Genomic DNA, 21,154 nt, shown 5'->3' with positions numbered 1-21,154 from the left:
TCGAGCCGACTCGGTGAAAAGAAATGTGTTGATGTGCCCTTGAGCAAGGCACTTAACCCTAATCGCTCCTGTAAGTCGCTCTGGATAAGAGCGTCTGCTAAATGACGTACATGTTGTGATTATGTGCCATCTGTCCTTCAAAGACTGTATTTGGTTTATAATAGTTTTATACATAGTTTATCAACTCTGCCTGTCTCTGTGTTAAGTCATGTTGTGATGACAATGCAGTAAATGATTGTGCAAGTGCAACTGAAAGCACTTGTGGGTATGTCTGTGTGTGTTTAAGATAAGATAACCACGGTGTGTTTAGTTTTCATATCGTTGTGTAAACCGCTAAACACACAACTTTATCTCCACTCATTAGCACTCACACACACACACACACACACACACACACACACTGGCTGTCAACTTACCACAGCTCTTTCTCGCGCCTGCAAAACCTGTTGAAGGATTCGTTACAATTGTTCATGTTTAGTGTTGTTTTTTTTCCACTTCTTTCAGTGTATTTATTGTTCATAGCTTTTGTGCTTTTCTATGTTATTTTCTTTCTATGCTTGTTCTACGTCATCGTGTTTCTGTGTTCCATTTATCTGTCTGTCAATGAGACGGTTGTTTCACAGCCCAGCTCCCTGTCTGTCAATGACACGTTGTTTCACTGAGTTGAAGTCATAGGCGACAGGCAACAATGGCTTTGTCTATTTATGATCATCACCAACTGACTGTTACTCTAAGAGATCTGGTAAACACACACACACACACACTGTATCTTGGAAAGTGCATGTTGGTGAACACTAAACGGCGGCAGGGTAGCCTAGTGGTTAGAGTGTTGGACTAGTACCCGAAAGGTTGCAAGTTCAAATCCCTGAGCTGACAAGGTACAAATCTGTCATTCTGCCCCTGAACAGGCAGTTAACCCACTGTTCCCAGGCCATAGTTGAAAATAAGAATTTGTTCTTAACTGACTTGCCTAGTTAAATAAAGGTAAAATAAATAAACACACAAACACTTCTCCTTTAGGTTACCTTGTTATAATAACTTGTACCATAACTGGGCTTTTTGCAATAACAAACTAATGCCTAATGAACTATTTATTATTTAACTCCAGAGACGCAGTTTAACCACAGCCTTTACCTCAAATACTGTTGACCAGGCAGCTTCAATCTCATTCAATAAAGTCTACTTAATCTCCACATCTTCTCCACTGTCCTTCATTCACTTCATAAGGACCTTTTGTCACCCTTTAAGTGTCTTTATGGTTGTAAAGTATGTCTTATAAATCATTGTAGTGAAGTGTGTCTTGTAAACTGTGGTATGTTTTATAAACTATTTGTGAATCAACACTTTAGTTGTTATGAAGACTATATGAATGATCTAGAAAGTCTTAATATAAGTGGGCCAGTTAATTGTTCTGTTTTCTGATACACATGTCCTCTGTTGAGTCTGAGGCTGTTTTCCGCCCGGCGACTCATGATGAGGTTGGGGAGGGGCTGACCACTCAGCTCAGGGTTGTATGTGAGGAATGTGGTTGAGCAAGTCCTTCCTAGGCCTGAGAGTCTCAGAGCTTACACACACGCTAGCCTGAGGGGAGGGATGACATCACTTCTATGAGAGGATAACAACAAATATGTCAGCTAGATAACAACTATGTCAGCTCGATAGCAACTATGTCAGCTCGATAACAACTATGTCAGCTAGATAACAACTATGTCAGCTAGATAACAACTATGTCAGCTAGATAACAACTATGTCAGCTAGATAACAACAACTATGTCAGATAACAACAACTCTGTCATCAGATAGATAACAACAACTCTGTCAGATAGATAACTATGTCAGCTAGATAACAACAACTATGTCAGATAACAACAACTATGTCAGATAACAACAACTGTCATAACAACTATGTCAGCTAGATAACAACTACGTCAGCTAGATAACAACTATGTCAGCTAGATAACAACTATGTCAGCTAGATAACAACAACTCTGTCATCAGCTAAATAACAACAACTCTGTCATCAGCTAAATAACAACAACTCTGTCATCAGCTAAATAACAACAACTATGTCAGATAACAACAACTATGTCAGCTAGATAACAACAACTATGTCAGCTAGATAACAACAACTATGTCAGCTAGATAACAACAACTATGTCAGATAGATAACAACAACTATGTCAGATAGATAATAACAACTATGTCAGATAGATCATAACAACTCTGTCAGTTACACCCGTAGCACACAAGGGGTCTGGTTCCTGGACACAGAAGCAGCATGCTTTTAGTCTAGGACTAAGCCTAAACTGGTTCCGGGAAACTGGTCGAAGAAGTCAAACCGCTTCGGAGGTTTTATTTCCATTACAAATAATAACATCTGGTCCATATTGGAAACCCAGGGACAGGATACAACTGAGTACTAAGTAGGAAAGATAGAGTAGCTGCTGTCATCCTCTGTGGATGAGAATACAATAGCAGGAAACCACCAGTGGTAAAGCTGGGCAGGTGCAGAGTAGAGTGGGTGTGCTCATGGGAGAGAAACAATCTGTTAAGGAATTCCTAGATCCACATACCTTACCTACACAGACAGAGACACAGACGTTTGCAAGCATGCACGCACAAAAACACACACACACACTTGCATTTGTGGACATTGTCTATGAGTACTACCAAGTGGTGTAGTGAGAGTGGTTGGTTGGCCTGGGTGAGAGACAGGGAGTGCGTCTCAAATGGCACCCTACTTCCTATATAGTGCACTACTTTTGACCAGGGCAAATGGCAACCTATTCCCTGTATAGTGCACTACTTTTTACTGGGGCAAATTGTACTCTATTTCATATATAGTGTACTACTTTTGACCAGGGCAAATTACACCCTATTCCCTACATAGTAAACTATTTTTGACCAGAGCCCAAAAAGTAGTGCACTACATAGGGAATATAGGATGCCATTTTGGGGCAACCTGGCTCTGCCCTAAGTCCTGTTGTCTCCTCAGAGTTGAACAAGCAGCCTGTCGGTCCCCGGCTGGGGGGAACCAGGGAGCCGCTGGCTCTGCTCTGAGACCTGTTGTCTCCTCAGAGTTGAACAAGCAGCCTGTCGGTCGCCGGCTGGGGGAACCAGGGGCCGCTGGCTCTGCTCTGAGACCTGTTGGCCCCAGGCCTATGGGGCTTTATAGGCTTTACATTCACATGGCAATGTTCTGGGGTCGCATGCTTTGTCCATTGGGAAACTATGTTCACAGGGCAATAAAACACTGCTAAGAGGTCTACACAAGACAGTGCCAAATAACACACAAAACAGGGGGGGGGGATAGAGAAGGGGAGGGAGGGAGAAAGGGGGGAGAGAGAAAGAAGGGGAGGGAGAGAGGAAGAAGGGGAGGGAGAAAGAAAGAAGGGGAGGGAGAAAGAAGGGGAGGGAGAGAAAGAAGGGGAGGGAGGGAGAGAGAAAGAAGGGGAGGGAGGGAGAAAGGGGGAGAGAGAAAGAAGGGGAGGGAGGGAGAAAGGGGGAGGGAGAAAGAAGGGGAGGGAGAGAGAAAGAAGGGGAGGGAGAGAGAAAGAAGGGGAGGGAGGGAGAAAGAAGGGGAGGGGGAGAGATGCTAAGCCAATGGTTGCTTAGTTTACAGGTGTTAGGCTGATACACTGTCTGCTTAGTTTACAGGTGTTAGGCTGATACACTGTCTGCTTAGTTTACAGGTGTTACGCTGATACACTGTCTGCTTAGTTTACAGGTGTTAGGCTGATACACTGGTTGCTTAGTTTACAGGTGTTAGGCTGATACACTGTCTGCTTAGTTTACAGGTGTTAGGCTGCTATACTGTCTGCTTAGTTTACAGGTGTTAGGCTGATACACTGTCTGCTTAGTTTACAGGTGTTAGGCTGATACACTGTCTGCTTAGTTTACAGGTGTTAGGCTGCTACACTGTCTGCTTAGTTTACAGGTGTTAGGCTGATACCTTGGTTGATTAGTTTACAGGTGTTAGGCTGCTACACTGGTTGCTTAGTTTACAGGTGTTAGGCTGATACACTGGTTGCTTAGTTTACAGGTGTTAGGCTGATACACTGTCTGCTTAGTTTACAGGTGTTAGGCTGATACACTGGTTGCTTAGTTTACAGGTGTTAGGCTGATACACTGTCTGCTTAGTTTACAGGTGTTAGGCTGATACACTGGTTGCTTAGTTTACAGGTGTTAGGCTGATACACTGGTTGCTTAGTTTACAGGTGTTAGGCTGCTACACTGTCTGCTTAGTTTACAGGTGTTAGGCTGATACACTGTCTGCTTAGTTTACAGGTGTTAGGCTGATACACTGTCTGCTTAGTTTACAGGTGTTAGGCTGATACACTGGTTGCTTAGTTTACAGGTGTTAGGCTGATACACTGGTTGCTTAGTTTACAGGTGTTAGGCTGATTCACTGTCTGCTTAGTTTACAGGTGTTAGGCTGATACACTCTCTGCTTAGTTTACAGGTGTTAGGCTGATACACTGGTTGCTTAGTTTACAGGTGTTAGGCTGATTCACTGTCTGCTTAGTTTACAGGTGTTAGGCTGATACACTGTCTGCTTAGTTTACAGGTGTTAGGCTGATACACTGTCTGCTTAGTTTACAGGTGTTAGGCTGATACACTGTCTGCTTAGTTTACAGGTGTTAGGCTGATACACTGGTTGCTTAGTTTACAGGTGTTAGGCTGATACACTGTCTGCTTAGTTTACAGGTGTTAGGCTGATACACTGTCTGCTTAGTTTACAGGTGTTAGGCTGATACACTGTCTGCTTAGTTTACAGGTGTTAGGCTGATTCACTGTCTGCTTAGTTTACAGGTGTTAGGCTGATACACTGTCTGCTTAGTTTACAGGTGTTACGCTGATACACTGTCTGCTTAGTTTACAGGTGTTGGGCTGATACACTGTCTGCTTAGTTTACAGGTGTTAGGCTGATACACTGGTTGCTTAGTTTACAGGTGTTAGGCTGATACACTGTCTGCTTAGTTTACAGGTGTTAGGCTGATACACTGGTTGCTTAGTTTACAGGTGTTAGGCTGATACACTGTCTGCTTAGTTTACAGGTGTTAGGCTGATACACTGGTTGCTTAGTTTACAGGTGTTAGGCTGATACACTGGTTGCTTAGTTTACAGGTGTTAGGCTGATTCACTGTCTGCTTAGTTTACAGGTGTTAGGCTGATACACTGTCTGCTTAGTTTACAGGTGTTAGGCTGATACACTGTCTGCTTAGTTTACAGGTGTTAGGCTGATACACTGTCTGCTTAGTTTACAGGTGTTAGGCTGATTCACTGTCTGCTTAGTTTACAGGTGTTAGGCTGATTCACTGTCTGCTTAGTTTACAGGTGTTACGCTGATACACTGTCTGCTTAGTTTACAGGTGTTAGGCTGATACACTGTCTGCTTAGTTTACAGGTGTTAGGCTGATACACTGTCTGCTTAGTTTACAGGTGTTAGGCTGATACACTGGTTGCTTAGTTTACAGGTGTTAGGCTGATACACTGTCTGCTTAGTTTACAGGTGTTAGGCTGATACACTGGTTGCTTAGTTTACAGGTGTTAGGCTGATTCACTGTCTGCTTAGTTTACAGGTGTTAGGCTGATACACTGTCTGCTTAGTTTACAGGTGTTAGGCTGATACACTGGCTGCTTAGTTTACAGGTGTTAGGCTGATACACTGGTTGCTTAGTTTACAGGTGTTAGGCTGATACACTGTCTGCTTAGTTTACAGGTGTTAGGCTGATTCACTGTCTGCTTAGTTTACAGGTGTTAGGCTGATACACTGTCTGCTTAGTTTACAGGTGTTACGCTGATACACTGTCTGCTTAGTTTACAGGTGTTGGGCTGATACACTGTCTGCTTAGTTTACAGGTGTTAGGCTGATACACTGGTTGCTTAGTTTACAGGTGTTAGGCTGATACACTGTCTGCTTAGTTTACAGGTGTTACGCTGATACACTGGTTGCTTAGTTTACAGGTGTTAGGCTGATACACTGTCTGCTTAGTTTACAGGTGTTAGGCTGATACACTGTCTGCTTAGTTTACAGGTGTTACGCTGATACACTGGTTGCTTAGTTTACAGGTGTTAGGCTGATACACTGTCTGCTTAGTTTACAGGTGTTAGGCTGATTCACTGTCTGCTTAGTTTACAGGTGTTAGGCTGATACACTGTCTGCTTAGTTTACAGGTGTTACGCTGATACACTGTCTGCTTAGTTTACAGGTGTTGGGCTGATACACTGTCTGCTTAGTTTACAGGTGTTAGGCTGATACACTGGTTGCTTAGTTTACAGGTGTTAGGCTGATACACTGTCTGCTTAGTTTACAGGTGTTACGCTGATACACTGGTTGCTTAGTTTACAGGTGTTAGGCTGATACACTGTCTGCTTAGTTTACAGGTGTTAGGCTGATACACTGTCTGCTTAGTTTACAGGTGTTACGCTGATACACTGGTTGCTTAGTTTACAGGTGTTAGGCTGATACACTCTCTGCTTAGTTTACAGGTGTTAGGCTGATACACTGGTTGCTTAGTTTACAGGTGTTACGCTGATACACTGTCTGCTTAGTTTACAGGTGTTAGGCTGATACACTGGTTGCTTAGTTTACAGGTGTTAGGCTGATACACTCTCTGCTTAGTTTACAGGTGTTAGGCTGATACACTGGTTGCTTAGTTTACAGGTGTTAGGCTGATACACTGGTTGCTTAGTTTACAGGTGTTAGGCTGATACACTGGTTGCTTAGTTTACAGGTGTTACGCTGATACACTGTCTGCTTAGTTTACAGGTGTTAGGCTGATTCACTGTCTGCTTAGTTTACAGGTGTTAGGCTGATACACTGTCTGCTTAGTTTACAGGTGTTAGGCTGATACACTGTCTGCTTAGTTTACAGGTGTTAGGCTGATACACTGTCTGCTTAGTTTACAGGTGTTAGGCTGATACACTGTCTGCTTAGTTTACAGGTGTTAGCCTGATTCACTGTCTGCTTAGTTTACAGGTGTTAGGCTGATACACTGTCTGCTTAGTTTACAGGTGTTAGGCTGATACACTGTCTGCTTAGTTTACAGGTGTTAGGCTGATACACTGTCTGCTTAGTTTACAGGTGTTAGGCTGATACACTGGTTGCCATCAAACAGCTAGAATGGGATTATTTCCATCAAATGAATTAACAAGTATTATGATGTGGACTGAATGGATTCCCACCCTCGTCTACAACCGTCACAAAGTCAGCAGCGTTTGTGTCAGCACAGGGTCTCGGCTACTGGGAACACCCAGTGGTTTCATACTAGGCCTCCAGTCCCCTGGATCACTTCACCCGTTGTAGGCTACAGTGTCTTTGCCTTTTCAATTATATTCATCTAACCATTAAAAATGAACCTTTTGAATGAATGTATTCCAAACGAACTAAAAACATCTCACTGTCGGCTAATTATTGCCTAACAATGTCATGTGTAAAAAAAAAGACCCTAAATCACATTTAAAAAAGGCTGAATATTAATGTATGTATTAAAGTAATTATTTAAATATCGAATGAATTAACATATTAAAGATTTGCCGTCGCTTTCATTCTGTATTCTCATAGCGGCTTCCTGCGGTAGGAAGCACCTGTCCACGTCACATACAGCACCTGTTTCGGGGTGGGGTCTGTCTGTCTCCGCAGCCAGCAAACCAAATTCCCGAAAGGTGTCGGACAAGGAAGGAGCCGTGTTCAAGACAAGACACAAGACAATGGGGAGTCTGTTTAGGAGGATAATTTAGGTCCTTTTTTTTATAGGACATAAATTGGACGATATAATATTTATTAGTTTAATGGATCAATCAACGATGAGGAGGTTGATTCTGGCCGCGTTCGTCCTCTCTTCCCTACCGACAGGTGAGTTTTTGTTCATGAAAATTAGCAATTTATATTTGAATCGTTAAATGTTGTCAATTCGTCCTGTTCTTGCATTAGAGCTTCGTTTCATTTAGTCGCGTCAAAAGTTTATGCTATTCTAATGTATCCATCCACAACCCAAAAAGTTCCAATGACAAGCCAGTTAGGCAGGAGCCGGGGTATCGGTCACATGATGGAGAGATACCGATGAGTTCTCACGATGACTCGCACTGTCGTCCTATCAAGTTACAGATACTGATCCTTATCTAGATTTAGACCTACTCATAACGAAATACTGTAGATTGAAAATGGAATTCACCTTTTTTTAGAGCAAAACTCCTGTTGGTTTGGCTCCAGCTGGAGGGGGGTGTGTTAGTTATCCTGACATTGCACCTCAATAATAGTAATTATGGAGGATATTCAGGGACATAGACCCCGACAGTTACAGATTAACCTGACTCGCCTAAATGGCAACCTGGTCTCAGAGCATTTCGTATTATTCTGTACGTAAATTCGTGACACCCCATTGAGTGTGGTATGTTATGTTTGGTTACAGAAGATAAACTGTCACTTAAGGCAAAAAGAAAGTAGGGTAGATGGGTGGGTGTATAATGCAAACGTCTTGCTCTAACAACCCAAAGGGTTACGAGTTCATCACAGACAACTTCAGCATTTTAGCTAATTAGGATGTTTAACTACTTGCTACTTTGCATCTACTTAGCATGTTAGCTAAGCCTTCCCCTAACAGTTTTAGCTAACCCTTCCCCTAACACTAGCCTTAATCCTTTAACATAACTCCTGAACTCAACCTTAACCCTTAGCCTAGCTAATGTTAGCATGCTGTCTAACATTAACCACTTAGCTAGAATTTGTAACATATCATACGTTTTGCAAATTCCTAACATGTAATACGAATTGTAAGTTAACATATCATAGGAAATGTGTAATGGACATACAAATGAATACATACCATATGAAACTTAACATTTCATACTAAATGGAGTGTTTCGGATTTACATACAGAATAATACGGAATGCTCTAAAACCAGGTTGTAACTGGTGGTCTATTGCCGATATCCCTCAACTCTGGACCTCAAAGCCAGGTCCACTGCGTTTTGTCAGGGCTCTCCAAAACTGTCCCTGGGGAGAAACCGTCCCGTAGGTTTTCACTCTAACCTTAATCTAGCACACCTGATTATAATAATCAGCTGGTTGATAAACTGAACCAGGTTAGTTACACCTGGTCTTAGAGCGAAAACCTACAGGAGGGTAGCTCTCCAGGAACAGGGTTGGAGAACCCTGTCGTACGGTAAGAGTTGAATACACCTGGCCTGTACTGTAGTGTTATTTTTACAATGGAAGTTGAGTCTATTTGAATCAAACTGTTTCCTGTGGCAGCTGTCTCTTGCTTTCAGTCACTAGTTTTTCCAGTTGAACCACCTTCAGCAGGGTTTCTGTCAACACACGTACACATACTCTATCCCATTCTTTTATTCTCTCTATCTCATTCAATATGCTTTAACCTAATGATTCCCACCGGAACGCCAGCACATTTTGGTACCACCGATTCCTCTGTGATTTAACCGGGGCTGAGCTAGAGCGGTGTTTGTGAGACCAGGGCAGTCCGAATGGATTGAGCTACAAACTATTTAAAGCGATCTCTGAAAAGCTGAGGCTCTCAGGAACACGCACGTGTGACATGTTTAGGTCTATGACCTCACAAGCTACAGAAGAGTCGCTAGAAGGTAAGGTTATTCCACATAGCAGATCATAGGACATAGTGTCTATAATACTGTAAGGGTTTATTTTATATAGATCGTAGGAAATCCCAGGACATAGTGTCTATAATACTGTAAGGGGTTCTTCTACATAGATCATAGACACTATGTCCTGGGATTTCCTATAATATTGTAAGGGGTTCTTCTACGTAGATCGTAGGAAATCCCAGGACATAGTGTCTATAATACTGTAAGGGGTTCTTCTACATAGATCATAGGAAATCCCAGGACATAGTGTCTATAATACTGTAAGGGGTTCTTCTACGTAGATCATAGGAAATCCCAGGACATAGTGTCTCTAATACTGTAAGGGGTTCTTCTACGTAGATCATAGGAAATCCCAGGACATAGTGTCTATAATATTGTAATAAGCTCACATAGTTGCTGTCACAAACTCCACACAGTTGTCACTGACTAGTTGGATATTCATTTCCCAGTGAGCAAACCATTTTTGTACTTGTTTTTGCTTTGGTGGACCTTATGTTTTGTATTGGCATTTGTCAATAAAACTCATGAATACAACTGTTTATGTCAAATAGTTTTGTGTTCTACTTGTAGCCCTGGTTGTCCTGAAAATACAATGTTAAAACACTTCATTTTGAGAATAAATAGAAGGGCTGGATGTGCAGATCAATGAAAGTCAGATCAATGAGAAGCTGATTTTTGCTGTGGCCTCGGGACTAATAGGGTTAACGCACAACTGAGCAAAAGAACAAGTACATTAGTGTCTAGTTGTAGAAACAGACGCCTCACAAGGCAGCTTCATTAAAAAGTAAAAAACACCAGTCTCAACGTCAACAGTGAAACACCCGGGATGTCTCCTCTGTCCACAAAACACCAGTCTCAACGTTGAAAGAGGCGACTCCGGGATGCTGGCATTCTAGGCAAAGTGGGCCTCCCACTCCTCTTTCTATTCTGGTTAGGGCCAGTTTGCGCTGTTCTGTGAAGGGAGTAGTACACAGCGTTGTACGAGATCTTCAGTTGCTTGGCAATTTCTTGCATGGAATAGCTTTCATTTCACCGAACAAGAATAGACTGAAGAGTTTTAGAAGAAAGTACTTGGTTTCTGGACATTTTGAGCCTGTAATCGAACCCACGAATGCTGATGCTCCAGATACTCAACTAGTCTAAAGAAGGCCAGTTTTATTGCTTCTTTCATCATACGTTTCCAGCTGTGCTAACATTAATGGCAAAAGGGTTTTCTAATGATCAATTAGCCTTTTAAAATGATAAACTTGGATTAGCTAACACAACGTGCTGTTGGAACACAGGAGGGATGGTTGTTGATAATGGGCCTCTGTATGTCTATGTACAGTTGAAGTCGGAAGTTAACATACACCCTAGCCAAATACATTTAAACTCAGTTTTTCACCATTCCTTACATTTAATCCTAGTAAAAATTCCCTGTTTTAGGTCAGTTAGGATCACCACTTTATTTTAAGAATGTGAAATGTCAGAATAATAGTAGAGAGAATGATTTATTTCAGCTTTTATTTCTTTCATCACATTCCCAGTGGGTCAGAAGTTTACATACACTCAATTAGTATTTGGTAGCATTGCCTTTTTGCACCAAAGTACATTAATCTATAGGAGACAGAACGCGTCTCCTTCCTGACCGGTATGACGGCTGCGTGGTCCCATGGTGTTTACACTTGCAAACTATTGTTTGTAAATTGCTCCCAAGGATGAACCAGACTTGTGGAGGTCTACATCTTTTATGAGGTCTTGGCTGATTTTTTTCCCCCATGATGTCAAGCATAGAGGCACTGAGTTTGAAGTTAGGCCTTGAAATACATCCACAGGTACACCTCCAATTGACTCAAATTATGTCAATTAGCAAGAAGCTTCTAAAGCCGTGACATTTTCTGGAAGCTGTTTAAATGCACAGTCAACTCGGTGTATGTAAACTTCAGACCCACATTCACTTATAATTCACTGTAATAATCTGTCTGTAAACAATTGTTGGAAAAATGACTTGTGTAATGCACAAAGTAGATGTCCTGACCGACTTGCCAAAACTATAGTTTGTGAACAAGAAATTTGTGGAGTGGTTGAAAAACAAGTTTTAATGACTCCAACCTAAGTGTATGTAAACTTCAACTGTAGATATTCCATGAAAAATCTGCAGTTTCCAGTCATTTACAACATCAACAATGTCTACACTGATTTAATTTGATGTTATTTTAATGGACCAAAATGAGTTTCTTTCAAAAACAGTGTACATTCCCCCTTTCACACACACATATATATATACACACACACACTCATATATATATATATATATATATATATATAGTGCCTTGCGAAAGTATTTGGCCCCCTTGAACTTTGCGACCTTTTGCCACATTTCAGGCTTCAAACATAAAGATAAAACTGTATCTTTTTGTGAAGAATCAACAACAAGTGGGACACAATCATGAAGTGGAATGACATTTATTGGATATTTCAAACTTTTTTAACAAATCAAAAACTGAAAAATTGGGCGTGCAAAATTATTCAGCCCCCTTAAGTTAATACTCTGTAGCGCCACCTTTTGCTGCGATTACAGCTGTAAGTCGCTTGGGGTATGTCTCTATCAGTTTTGCACATCGAGAGACTGACATTTTTTCCCATTCCTCCTTGCAAAACAGCTCAAGCTCAGTGAGGTTGGATGGAGAGCATTTGTGAACAGCAGTTTTCTGTTCTTTCCACAGATTCTCGATTGGATTCAGGTCTGGACTTTGACTTGGCCATTCTAACACCTGGATATGTTTATTTTTGAACCATTCCATTGTAGATTTTGCTTTATGTTTTGGATCATTGTCTTGTTGGAAGACAAATCTCCGTCCCAGTCTCAGGTCTTTTGCAGACTCTGTCAGGTTTTCTTCCAGAATGGTCCTGTATTTGGCTCCATCCATCTTCCCATCAATTTTAACCATCTTCCCTGTCCCTGCTGAAGAAAAGCAGGCCCAAACCATGATGCTGCCACCACCATGTTTGACAGTGGGTATGGTGTTCAGGGTGATGAGCTGTGTTGCTTTTACGCCAAACATAACGTTTTGCATTGTTGCCAAAAAGTTCAATTTTGGTTTCATCTGACCAGAGCACCTTCTTCCACATGTTTGGTGTGTCTCCCAGGTGGCTTGTGGCAAACTTTAAACAACACATTTTATGGATATCTTTAAGAAATGGCTTTCTTCTTGCCACTCTTCCATAAAGGCCAGATTTGTGCAATATACGACTGATTGTTGTCCTATGGACAGAGTCTCCCACCTCAGCTGTAGATCTCTGCAGTTCATCCAGAGTGATCATGGACCTCTGATCAGAGATGCAGCCAAGTCTTCTCCTTGTATGAGCTGAAAGTTTAGAGGGACGGCCAGGTCTTGGTAGATTGCAGTGGTCTGATACTCCTTCCATTTCAATATTATCGCTTGCACAGTGCTCCTTGGGATGTTTAAAGCTTGGGAAATCTTTTTGTATCCAAATCCGGCTTTAAACTTCTTCACAACAGTATCTCGGACCTGCCTGGTGTGTTCCTTGTTCTTCATGATGCTCTCTGTGCTTTTAATGGACCTCTGAGACTATCACAGTGCAGGTGCATTTATATGGAGACTTGATTACACACAGGTGGATTGTATTTATCATCATTAGTCATTTAGGTCAACATTGGATCATTCAGAGATCCTCACTGAACTTCTGGAGAGAGTTTGCTGCACTGAAAGTAAAGGGGCTGAATAATTTTGCACGCCCAATTTTTCAGTTTTTGATTTGTTAAAAAAGTTTGAAATATCCAATAAATGTTGTTCCACTTCATGATGGTGTCCCACTTGTTGTTGATTCTTCACAAAAAAAATACAGTTTTATATCTTTATGTTTGAAGCCTGAAATGTGGCAAAAGGTCGCAAAGTTCAAGGGGCCCGAATACTTTTGCAAGGCACTGTATATATATACATATATACACACTGACAAGATGTTTTCTATCCCATCAGAGGTGCAGAGCGTCCAGGTGAATGTTCCTCAGACAGAGAGGAGTACAGCTCTGTTTGCCTCCGTCATCCTGAAGTGTGATTACTCCACCTCCGCTAACCAGCAGGATGTCCAGGTCACCTGGCGATACAAGTCCTTCTGCAAGGACCCCATCCTGGAGTATTACTCCCAAGGTTAGTTATGGACCCTGTATTAGTCCCCAGGTTAGTTATGGACCCTGTATTAGTCTCCAGGTTAGTTATGGACCCTGTATTAGTCTCCAGGTTAGTTATGGACCCTGTATTAGTCCCCAGGTTAGTTATGGACCCTGTATTAGTCCCCAGGTTAGTTATGGACCCTGTATTACTCCCAAGGTTAGTTATGGACCCTGTATTAGTCTCCAGGTTAGTTATGGACCCTGTATTAGTCCCCAGGTTAGTTATGGACCCTGTACTAGTCCCCAGGTTAGTTATGGACCCTGTACTAGTCCCCAGGTTAGTTATGGACCCTGTATTAGTCTCCAGGTTAGTTATGGACCCTGTATTAGTCTCCAGGTTAGTTATGGACCCTGTACTAGTCCCCAGGTTAGTTATGGACCCTGTACTAGTCCCCAGGTTAGTTATGGACCCTGTACTAGTCTCCAGGTTAGTTATGGACCCTGTACTAGTCCCTAGGTTAGTTATGGACCCTGTATTAGTCTCCAGGTTAGTTATGGACCCTGTACTAGTCCCCAGGTTAGTTATGGACCCTGTACTAGTCTCCAGGTTAGTTATGGACCCTGTATTAGTCTCCAGGTTAGTTATGGACCCTGTACTAGTCCCCAGGTTAGTTATGGACCCTGTATTAGTCCCCAGGTTAGTTATGGACCCTGTACTAGTCCCCAGGTTAGTTATGGACCCTGTACTAGTCTCCAGGTTAGTTATGGACCCTGTACTAGTCTCCAGGTTAGTTATGGACCCTGTACTAGTCTCCAGGTTAGTTATGGACCCTGTATTAGTCTCCAGGTTAGTTATGGACCCTGTATGTCTCCGACCCTGTACTAGTCTCCAGGTTAGTTATGGACCCTGTACTAGTCCCCAGGTTAGTTATGGACCCTGTACTAGTCCCCAGGTTAGTTATGGACCCTGTACTAGTCCCCAGGTTAGTTATGGACCCTGTATTAGTCCCCAGGTTAGTTATGGACCATGTACTAGTCCCCAGGTTAGTTATGGACCCTGTACTAGTCCCCAGGTTAGTTATGGACCCTGTACTAGTCTCCAGGTTAGTTATGGACCCTGTACTAGTCTCCAGGTTAGTTATGGACCCTGTATTAGTCTCCAGGTTAGTTATGGACCCTGTACTAGTCTCCAGGTTAGTTATGGACCCTGTACTAGTCTCCAGGTTAGTTATGGACCCTGTACTAGTCCCCGGGTTAGTTATGGGGGAAGTGAAGGGAACTGGCCTGGAGCTGTGTTTGGGAGTTGGGCTCCATGTTAACTAGTTGGGCTACATTTTGACGGTGTATATTTGTAGTGAGGCCCAAACTTCCTGTTTCACTCTAGAACCTGAAATATGAATTAAATTACTGGTGATGTACAGTACCACTCACCTCTGTATGAAACATATCTCCCTCTATAGCGTACCAGAATGCTCTGCAGCTGGGTCAGGACCCGGCCAATGACTGCCCAGACCGCCAGCGCACGGTGAGGATCATCGTCCAGAAGAGAGGCTCCAACGAGGCCATACTGGGCACAGAGTACCGGGAACGCAAGATCTCCGTCCAGAACAGTGAGTCTAGACAGCCTTGTGTTGCAAAATTCCAGTAACATCCCCTAAATCCCCCAGTTTGATAGAAATCCTGGTGGGAGAATTCCAAATTCCCTGCTTAAATCCCTCCTGATACCGGAAATCATCCAACCTGGGCATTTCTGGAAAACCTGGGATTTTTAGGAACGTTACTGGAATTTTGTAACTTTCATCCAGTCACAATGTCACACCTGCGTTAACTAATCCAACTAGTGGTGGAATACAACAACAATGTGAAATGACTGGAGGTTCCCAGAAGAATGGGTTGAGAAACAACGTGTGAATGTGTGGTTGTTGCTACTCTGACATGTTTTGACGTTGTTGGCCTGTCTTCCCCCACAGAGGCTGACCTGGTGATCAATGAGATCATGTGGTGGGACAACGGAGTTTACTACTGTTCTGTGGAAGCCACGGGAGACACCAGCGGCGGTTTGGATGGCGTGATCAAACTCATGGTCTACAGTAAGTTGACCACAACCACAGCTATGACCACAACCTGGGCCGTGTTCATGAAGCGTCTCTGAGTCAGAGTGCTGATCTAGGATCAGGTCCTTCCTGTCCATGTCATCTGATTCGTTAAGAGGTCCTTCCTGTCCATGTCATCTGATTCGTTAAGCGGTCCTTCCTGTCCATGTCATCTGATTCGTTAAGAGGTCCTTCCTGTCCATGTCATCTGATTCGTTAAGCGGTCCTTCCTGTCCATGTCATCTGATTCGTTAAGCGGTCCTTCCTGTCCATGTCATCTGATTCGTTAAGCTATGTCATCTGAATCCTTCCTGTCCATGTCATCTGATTCGTTAAGAGATGTCATCTGATTCGTTAAGACGGTCCTTCCTGTCCATGTCTTCTGATTCGTTAAGTCCTTCCTGTCCAGGTCATCTTACTTCTTACGGCTAAAATCCCGTCAAACCACAGCCAGTGAAAGTGCTCAAATTCAAAAACAGAAATCTCCTAATTAAAATTCCTCAAACATACAAGTATTATCTTCTTATGGCTGCAGGGGCAGTATTGAGTAGCTTGGATGAATAAGGTGCCCAGAGGTGCCCAGAGTAAACTGCCTGCTACTCAGGCCCAGTTGCTAATATATGCATATTATTAGTATATTTGTATATAAAACACTCTGACGTTTCTAAAACTATTCGAATGATGTCTGAGTATAACAGAACTCATATGGCAGGCAAAAACCTGAGAAAAAATCCAACCAGGAAGTGGGAAATCTGAGGTTTGTAGATTTAAGTATATGCCAATCCAAGATAGTGTAAATTTGGTCCGATTGCACTTCCTAAGGCTTGGGGATGAGGTAGTTGGGTGTGCTATTTGAAGATGGGCTATGTACAGGTACAGTGATCGATCGTAAGCTGCTCTGACAGCTTATGCTTAAAGTTTGAGAGGGAAATATGAGTCTCCAGCTTCAGTGATTTTTGCAATTCGTTCCAGTCATTGGCAGCAGAAAACTGGAAGGAAAGGAGGCCGAAGTAGGTGTTGGCTTTGGGGATGACCAGTGAAATGTACCTGCTGGAGCGTGTGCTACGGGTGGGTGTTGCTATGGTGACCAGTGAGCTGAGATAAGGCGGGGCTTTACCTAGCAAAGACTTATAGATGACCTGGAGCCAGTGGGTTAGGCAACGAATATGTAGCGAGGGCCAGCCAACGAGGGCATTCAGGTCGCAGTGGTGGGTAGTGTATGGGGCTTTGTTGACAAAACAGATGGCACTGTGATCGACTGCATCCAGTTTGCTGAGTAGAGTTGGAGGCTATTTTGTAAATGGCATCACCGAAGTCAAGGATCAGTAGGATAGTCAGTTTTAGGAGAGTATGTTTGGCAGCATGAGTGAAGGATGCTTTGTTTTGCGAAATAGGAAACCGATTCTAGATGTAATTTTGGATTGGAGATGCTTAATGTGAGTCTGGAAGGAGAGTTTACAGTCTAACCAGACACCTAGGTATTTGTAGTTGTCCACATATTCTAAGTCAGAACCGTCCAGAGTAGTGATGCTAGACATGTGGGAGGGTGCGGGCAGCAATCAGTTGAAGAGCATGCATTTAGTTTTACTAGCATTGAGAAGCAGTTGGAGGCCACGGAAGGAGTGTTGTATGGCATTGAAGCTCGTTTGGAGGTTTGTTAACACAGTGTCCAAAGAAGGGGTAGATGTATACCGAATGGTGTCGTCTGCGTAGGGGTGGATCAGAGAATCACCAGCAGCAAGAGCGACATCATTGATGTATACAGTGAAAAGAGTGGGCCCGAGAATTGAACCCTGAGGCATCCCAGAGGTCCGGACAGCAGGCCCTCCGATTTGACACACTGAACTCTATCTGAGTAGTTGGTGAATCAGGCGAGGCAATCATTTGAGAAACCAAGGCTATTGAGTCTGCCGATAAGAATGCGATGATTGACAGTCGAAAGCCTTGGCCAGGTCGATGAAGACGGCTGCACAGTACTGTCTTTTGTCAATGGCGATTATGATATCGTTTAGGACCTCGAGCGTGGCTGAGGTGCACCCATGACCAGCTCGGAAACCAGATGGCATAGTGGAGAAGGTAGTCGGTGATCTGTTTGTTAATTTGGCTTTTGAAGATTTGAGAAAGGCATGGCAGGATGGAGCTAGGTCTATAACAGTTTGGGTCTAGAGTGTCTCCCCCTTTGAAGAGGGGGATGACCGCGGTAGCTTTCCAATCTTTGGAGATCTCAGACGATACAAAAGGGAGGTTGAACAGGCTGGTAGTAGGGGTTGCAACAATAGCGGCAGATAATTTTAGAAAGAGAGGGTCCAGATTGTCTAGTCCTGCTGATTTGCAGCTCTTTCAGAACATTAGCTGTCTGGATTTGGGTGAAGGAGAAGTGGGGAGGGGGGCTTGGGAAAGTTTATGCGGGGGGTACAGAGCTGTTGGCTGGGTTAGGGGTAGCCAGGCGGAAAGCATGGCCCGCTGTAGAAAAATGCTTATTGAAATGATCGATTATCATAGATTTATGTTTTCATGTCATCTTATTCATTAGGAGAAGCCATAGCTTATATCAGCACTAGTCCTACTGTGATGCACTTTGTAAATACAGACCCTGGTGGGACTCGAAATGAAGTGACATTGGTATAAGTGCATGTCTGTTTCCCAACCTAGTAAGTATCATCTGATGTAATGATTTCCTGTGTTGTGGCTGTCTCCAGACTGGCTGACGGTGCTGTTCATAGTGATTGGAGCTCTGCTCCTCATCCTGCTCTTCTGTATCTGCTGCTGCCAGTGTTGTCCTCAGAGGTGCTGCTGCTACGTCCGCTGTCCCTGCTGCCCACAGACGTGCTGCTGTCCTGAGAAAGGTAGGGAAGGGTGTCTCTGTCTGTCCCTGCTGCCCACAGACCTCCTGCTGTCCTGAGAAAGGTAGGGAAGGGCCTCTCTGTCTGTCCCTGCTGCCCACAGACCTGCTGCTGTCCTGAGAAAGGTAGGGAAGGGCCACTCTGTCTGTCCCTGCTGCCCACAGACCTGCTGTCCTGAGAAAGGTAGGGAAGGGCCTCTCTGTCTGTCCCTGATGTCCACAGACCTGCTGTCCTGAGAAAGGTAGGGAAGAGCCTCTCTGTCTGTCCCTGCTGCCCACAGACGTGCTGCTGTCCTGAGAAAGGTAGGGAAGGGCCTCTCTGTCTGTCCCTGCTGCCCATAGAGCTCCTGCTGTCCTGGGAAAGGTAGGGAAGGGCCTCTCTGTCTGTCCCTGCTGCCCACAGACCTGCTGCTGTCCTGAGAAAGGTAGGGAAGGGCCTCTCTGTCTGTCCCTGCTGTCCACAGACCTGCTGTCCTGAGAAAGGTAGGGAAGAGCCTCTCTGTCTGTCCCTGATGTCCACAGACCTGCTGTCCTGAGAAAGGTAGGGAAGGGCCTCTCTGTCTGTCCCTGCTGCCCACAGACGTGCTGCTGTCCTGAGAAAGGTAGGGAAGGGCCTCTCTGTCTGTCCCTGATGTCCACAGACCTGCTGTCCTGAGAAAGGTAGGGAAGGGCCTCTCTGTCTGTCCCTGCTGCCCACAGACCTGCTGTCCTGAGAAAGGTAGGGAAGGGCCTCTGTCTCTTTCTCACACCCTTCGGCTCTCTCACCTCTTCCTCTGTCTCTTTCTCTCCAGCGGTGATGCAGCACAGGATGATGAAGGATGCCCAGAGGGCCATGGGTCCCCGGATGGGAGGACAGCCCATCTACAGCCCCATGAGCCACGGATCCTCACAGATGAACCCTCTGCTGTATGCAGGTTAGTACCACACACACACACGGAGTCTTACACACACACACAGAGTCTTACACACACACACGGAGTCTTACACACACACACGGAGTCTTACACACACACACGGAGTCATACACACACACACACACACACGGAGTCATACACACACACACACACGGAGTCATACACACACACACACACGGAGTCATACACACACACACACACGGAGTCATACACACACACACACACACGGAGTCATACACACACACACGGAGTCATACACACACACACACGGAGTCATACACACACACACGGAGTCATACACACACACACGGAGTCATACACACACACACACACACACGGAGTCACACACACACACACACACGGAGTCATACTCACACACACACGGAGTCACACACGGAGTCTTACACACACAGCAGAGCTATGCTTCTGATCTTCTAAATGTGTCTTTAACAAATCCATATTTGTCACTTATCATGGTTTTCTCTATCCCATCAGGCTCCCAATCAGGGAAGAGCATTGCCATGGCCCCCATGCCCCTCCCCCCTCCCCCATCTGGCTACAACATGCCCCCCAGTGTCCACGCTGCCAGCATCTACGGCAACCAACATCCCGGCAACAAGCAGATGCTGGACTACCTGGAGAGCCAGGTGAGGGGCATGGATGGGACCAGCCCCATGATGCAGCCCCAACCCCACCACCAGCATCTCCAGATGATACCCCCTCCCCCTCAGCACATGATGCCCCAGCACGTCCCCTTCTCAGCGGGTCCTCCCAGCATGCTCTCTGGCCTGGGCGACGGGGCCGTGGACTACCGGGGGGTCATCCAGATGCCTCCCATCGTAGAGCAGCCTGGACGAGGAGATCGGAGAGGGAGCCAGCCGCCGCTTGCTCCTAAAACACGTCCACCCAGCTCCAGAGGAAGCAGCCGCAGCGAGAGTCGCGTCACCAATCACCGTGACGACCGCAGCGAAGCCAGCGTGCGCCGTTACCCGTCGCCGTCAAGGAGCCGTGGCATGCCAAGGAGCTACAGTGAAGACTTTCTGGACGGGGAGAGCCGGGGGGCGCGGGGTCGAATGGGTTCACGTGACGACCTCAGCGACAGGGTCCCTCGATCCCGCTCCAGAGACGACCTGTTCGAGGAGCAGCGTCGCGCCCCGCCTCCCAGCAACTACTCCCGCTCCCGCAGAGGGTCGTTCAGTTCAGATGAGGATGAAAACAGCAGGAGAGGAGAGGGCAGAGGTCACAGAAGAGGAGGAGGAGGAGAGATGTATTCAGACATTCCGCCCAGCTATTCTGAATACGAGCCGGGACAGAAACCACCAAGGAGGAATGAGCGATACTCTGTTAAAACTCTGCTTTAGTTTGTACACTGAATACACACACACACACACACACACACACACACACACACACACACACACACACACACACACACACACACACACACCCCCTTCAAAAGCATTTACCATCTGACAATGGCATTTGATCCATGCCTTCAATTACACATAATCATATAATCACGTAGATATGAAAGAATCAGTCACAAAGACACACTGGTGCACACTAC

The 21,154-nt window shown here is 44.7% G+C and overlaps 2 protein-coding genes across 2 annotated transcripts in view; both read left to right on the top strand.

The window, feature by feature from the left end:
- Window positions 1-1,302, top strand: part of LOC135535223 (immunoglobulin-like domain-containing receptor 2) — a 20,022-nt gene extending 18,720 nt beyond the window's left edge. The window contains exon 7 of the mRNA XM_064961920.1: window positions 1-1,302. This exon is cut by the window's left edge and continues 935 nt beyond it. The gene's annotated coding sequence lies outside the window, so the exon portion shown is untranslated.
- A 6,349-nt stretch (window positions 1,303-7,651) lies between these two features.
- Window positions 7,652-21,034, top strand: LOC135535220 (immunoglobulin-like domain-containing receptor 1). Its single transcript, XM_064961916.1, has 7 exons — window positions 7,652-7,858; window positions 13,605-13,775; window positions 15,199-15,348; window positions 15,709-15,828; window positions 18,531-18,677; window positions 19,465-19,587; window positions 20,083-21,034. The coding sequence occupies exons 1-7, from the start codon at window positions 7,795-7,797 to the stop codon at window positions 20,946-20,948; spliced, it is 1,641 nt and encodes a 546-aa protein (XP_064817988.1). The 5' UTR covers window positions 7,652-7,794; the 3' UTR covers window positions 20,949-21,034.
- Window positions 21,035-21,154: the final 120 nt, after the last annotated feature.

The sequence above is a fragment of the Oncorhynchus masou genome, unplaced genomic scaffold, assembly GCF_036934945.1.
Source record: "Oncorhynchus masou masou isolate Uvic2021 unplaced genomic scaffold, UVic_Omas_1.1 unplaced_scaffold_461, whole genome shotgun sequence".
NCBI classification, from domain to species: domain Eukaryota; kingdom Metazoa; phylum Chordata; class Actinopteri; order Salmoniformes; family Salmonidae; genus Oncorhynchus; species Oncorhynchus masou.
Note: the sequence above shows the minus strand (reverse complement) of the source record. Positions and strands in the feature narration are given on the sequence as shown.

Excerpts from the sequence above, each read along its gene's own strand:
- LOC135535220 (XM_064961916.1), top strand. The coding sequence starts at position 7,795 with ATGGATCAATCAACGATGAGGAGGTTGATTCTGGCCGCGTTCGTCCTC. Across the intron at positions 13,776-15,198 it reads CCTGGAGTATTACTCCCAAG|CGTACCAGAATGCTCTGCAG; the intron begins GTTAGTTATGGA and ends CTCCCTCTATAG. Across the intron at positions 15,829-18,530 it reads GATCAAACTCATGGTCTACA|ACTGGCTGACGGTGCTGTTC; the intron begins GTAAGTTGACCA and ends GGCTGTCTCCAG.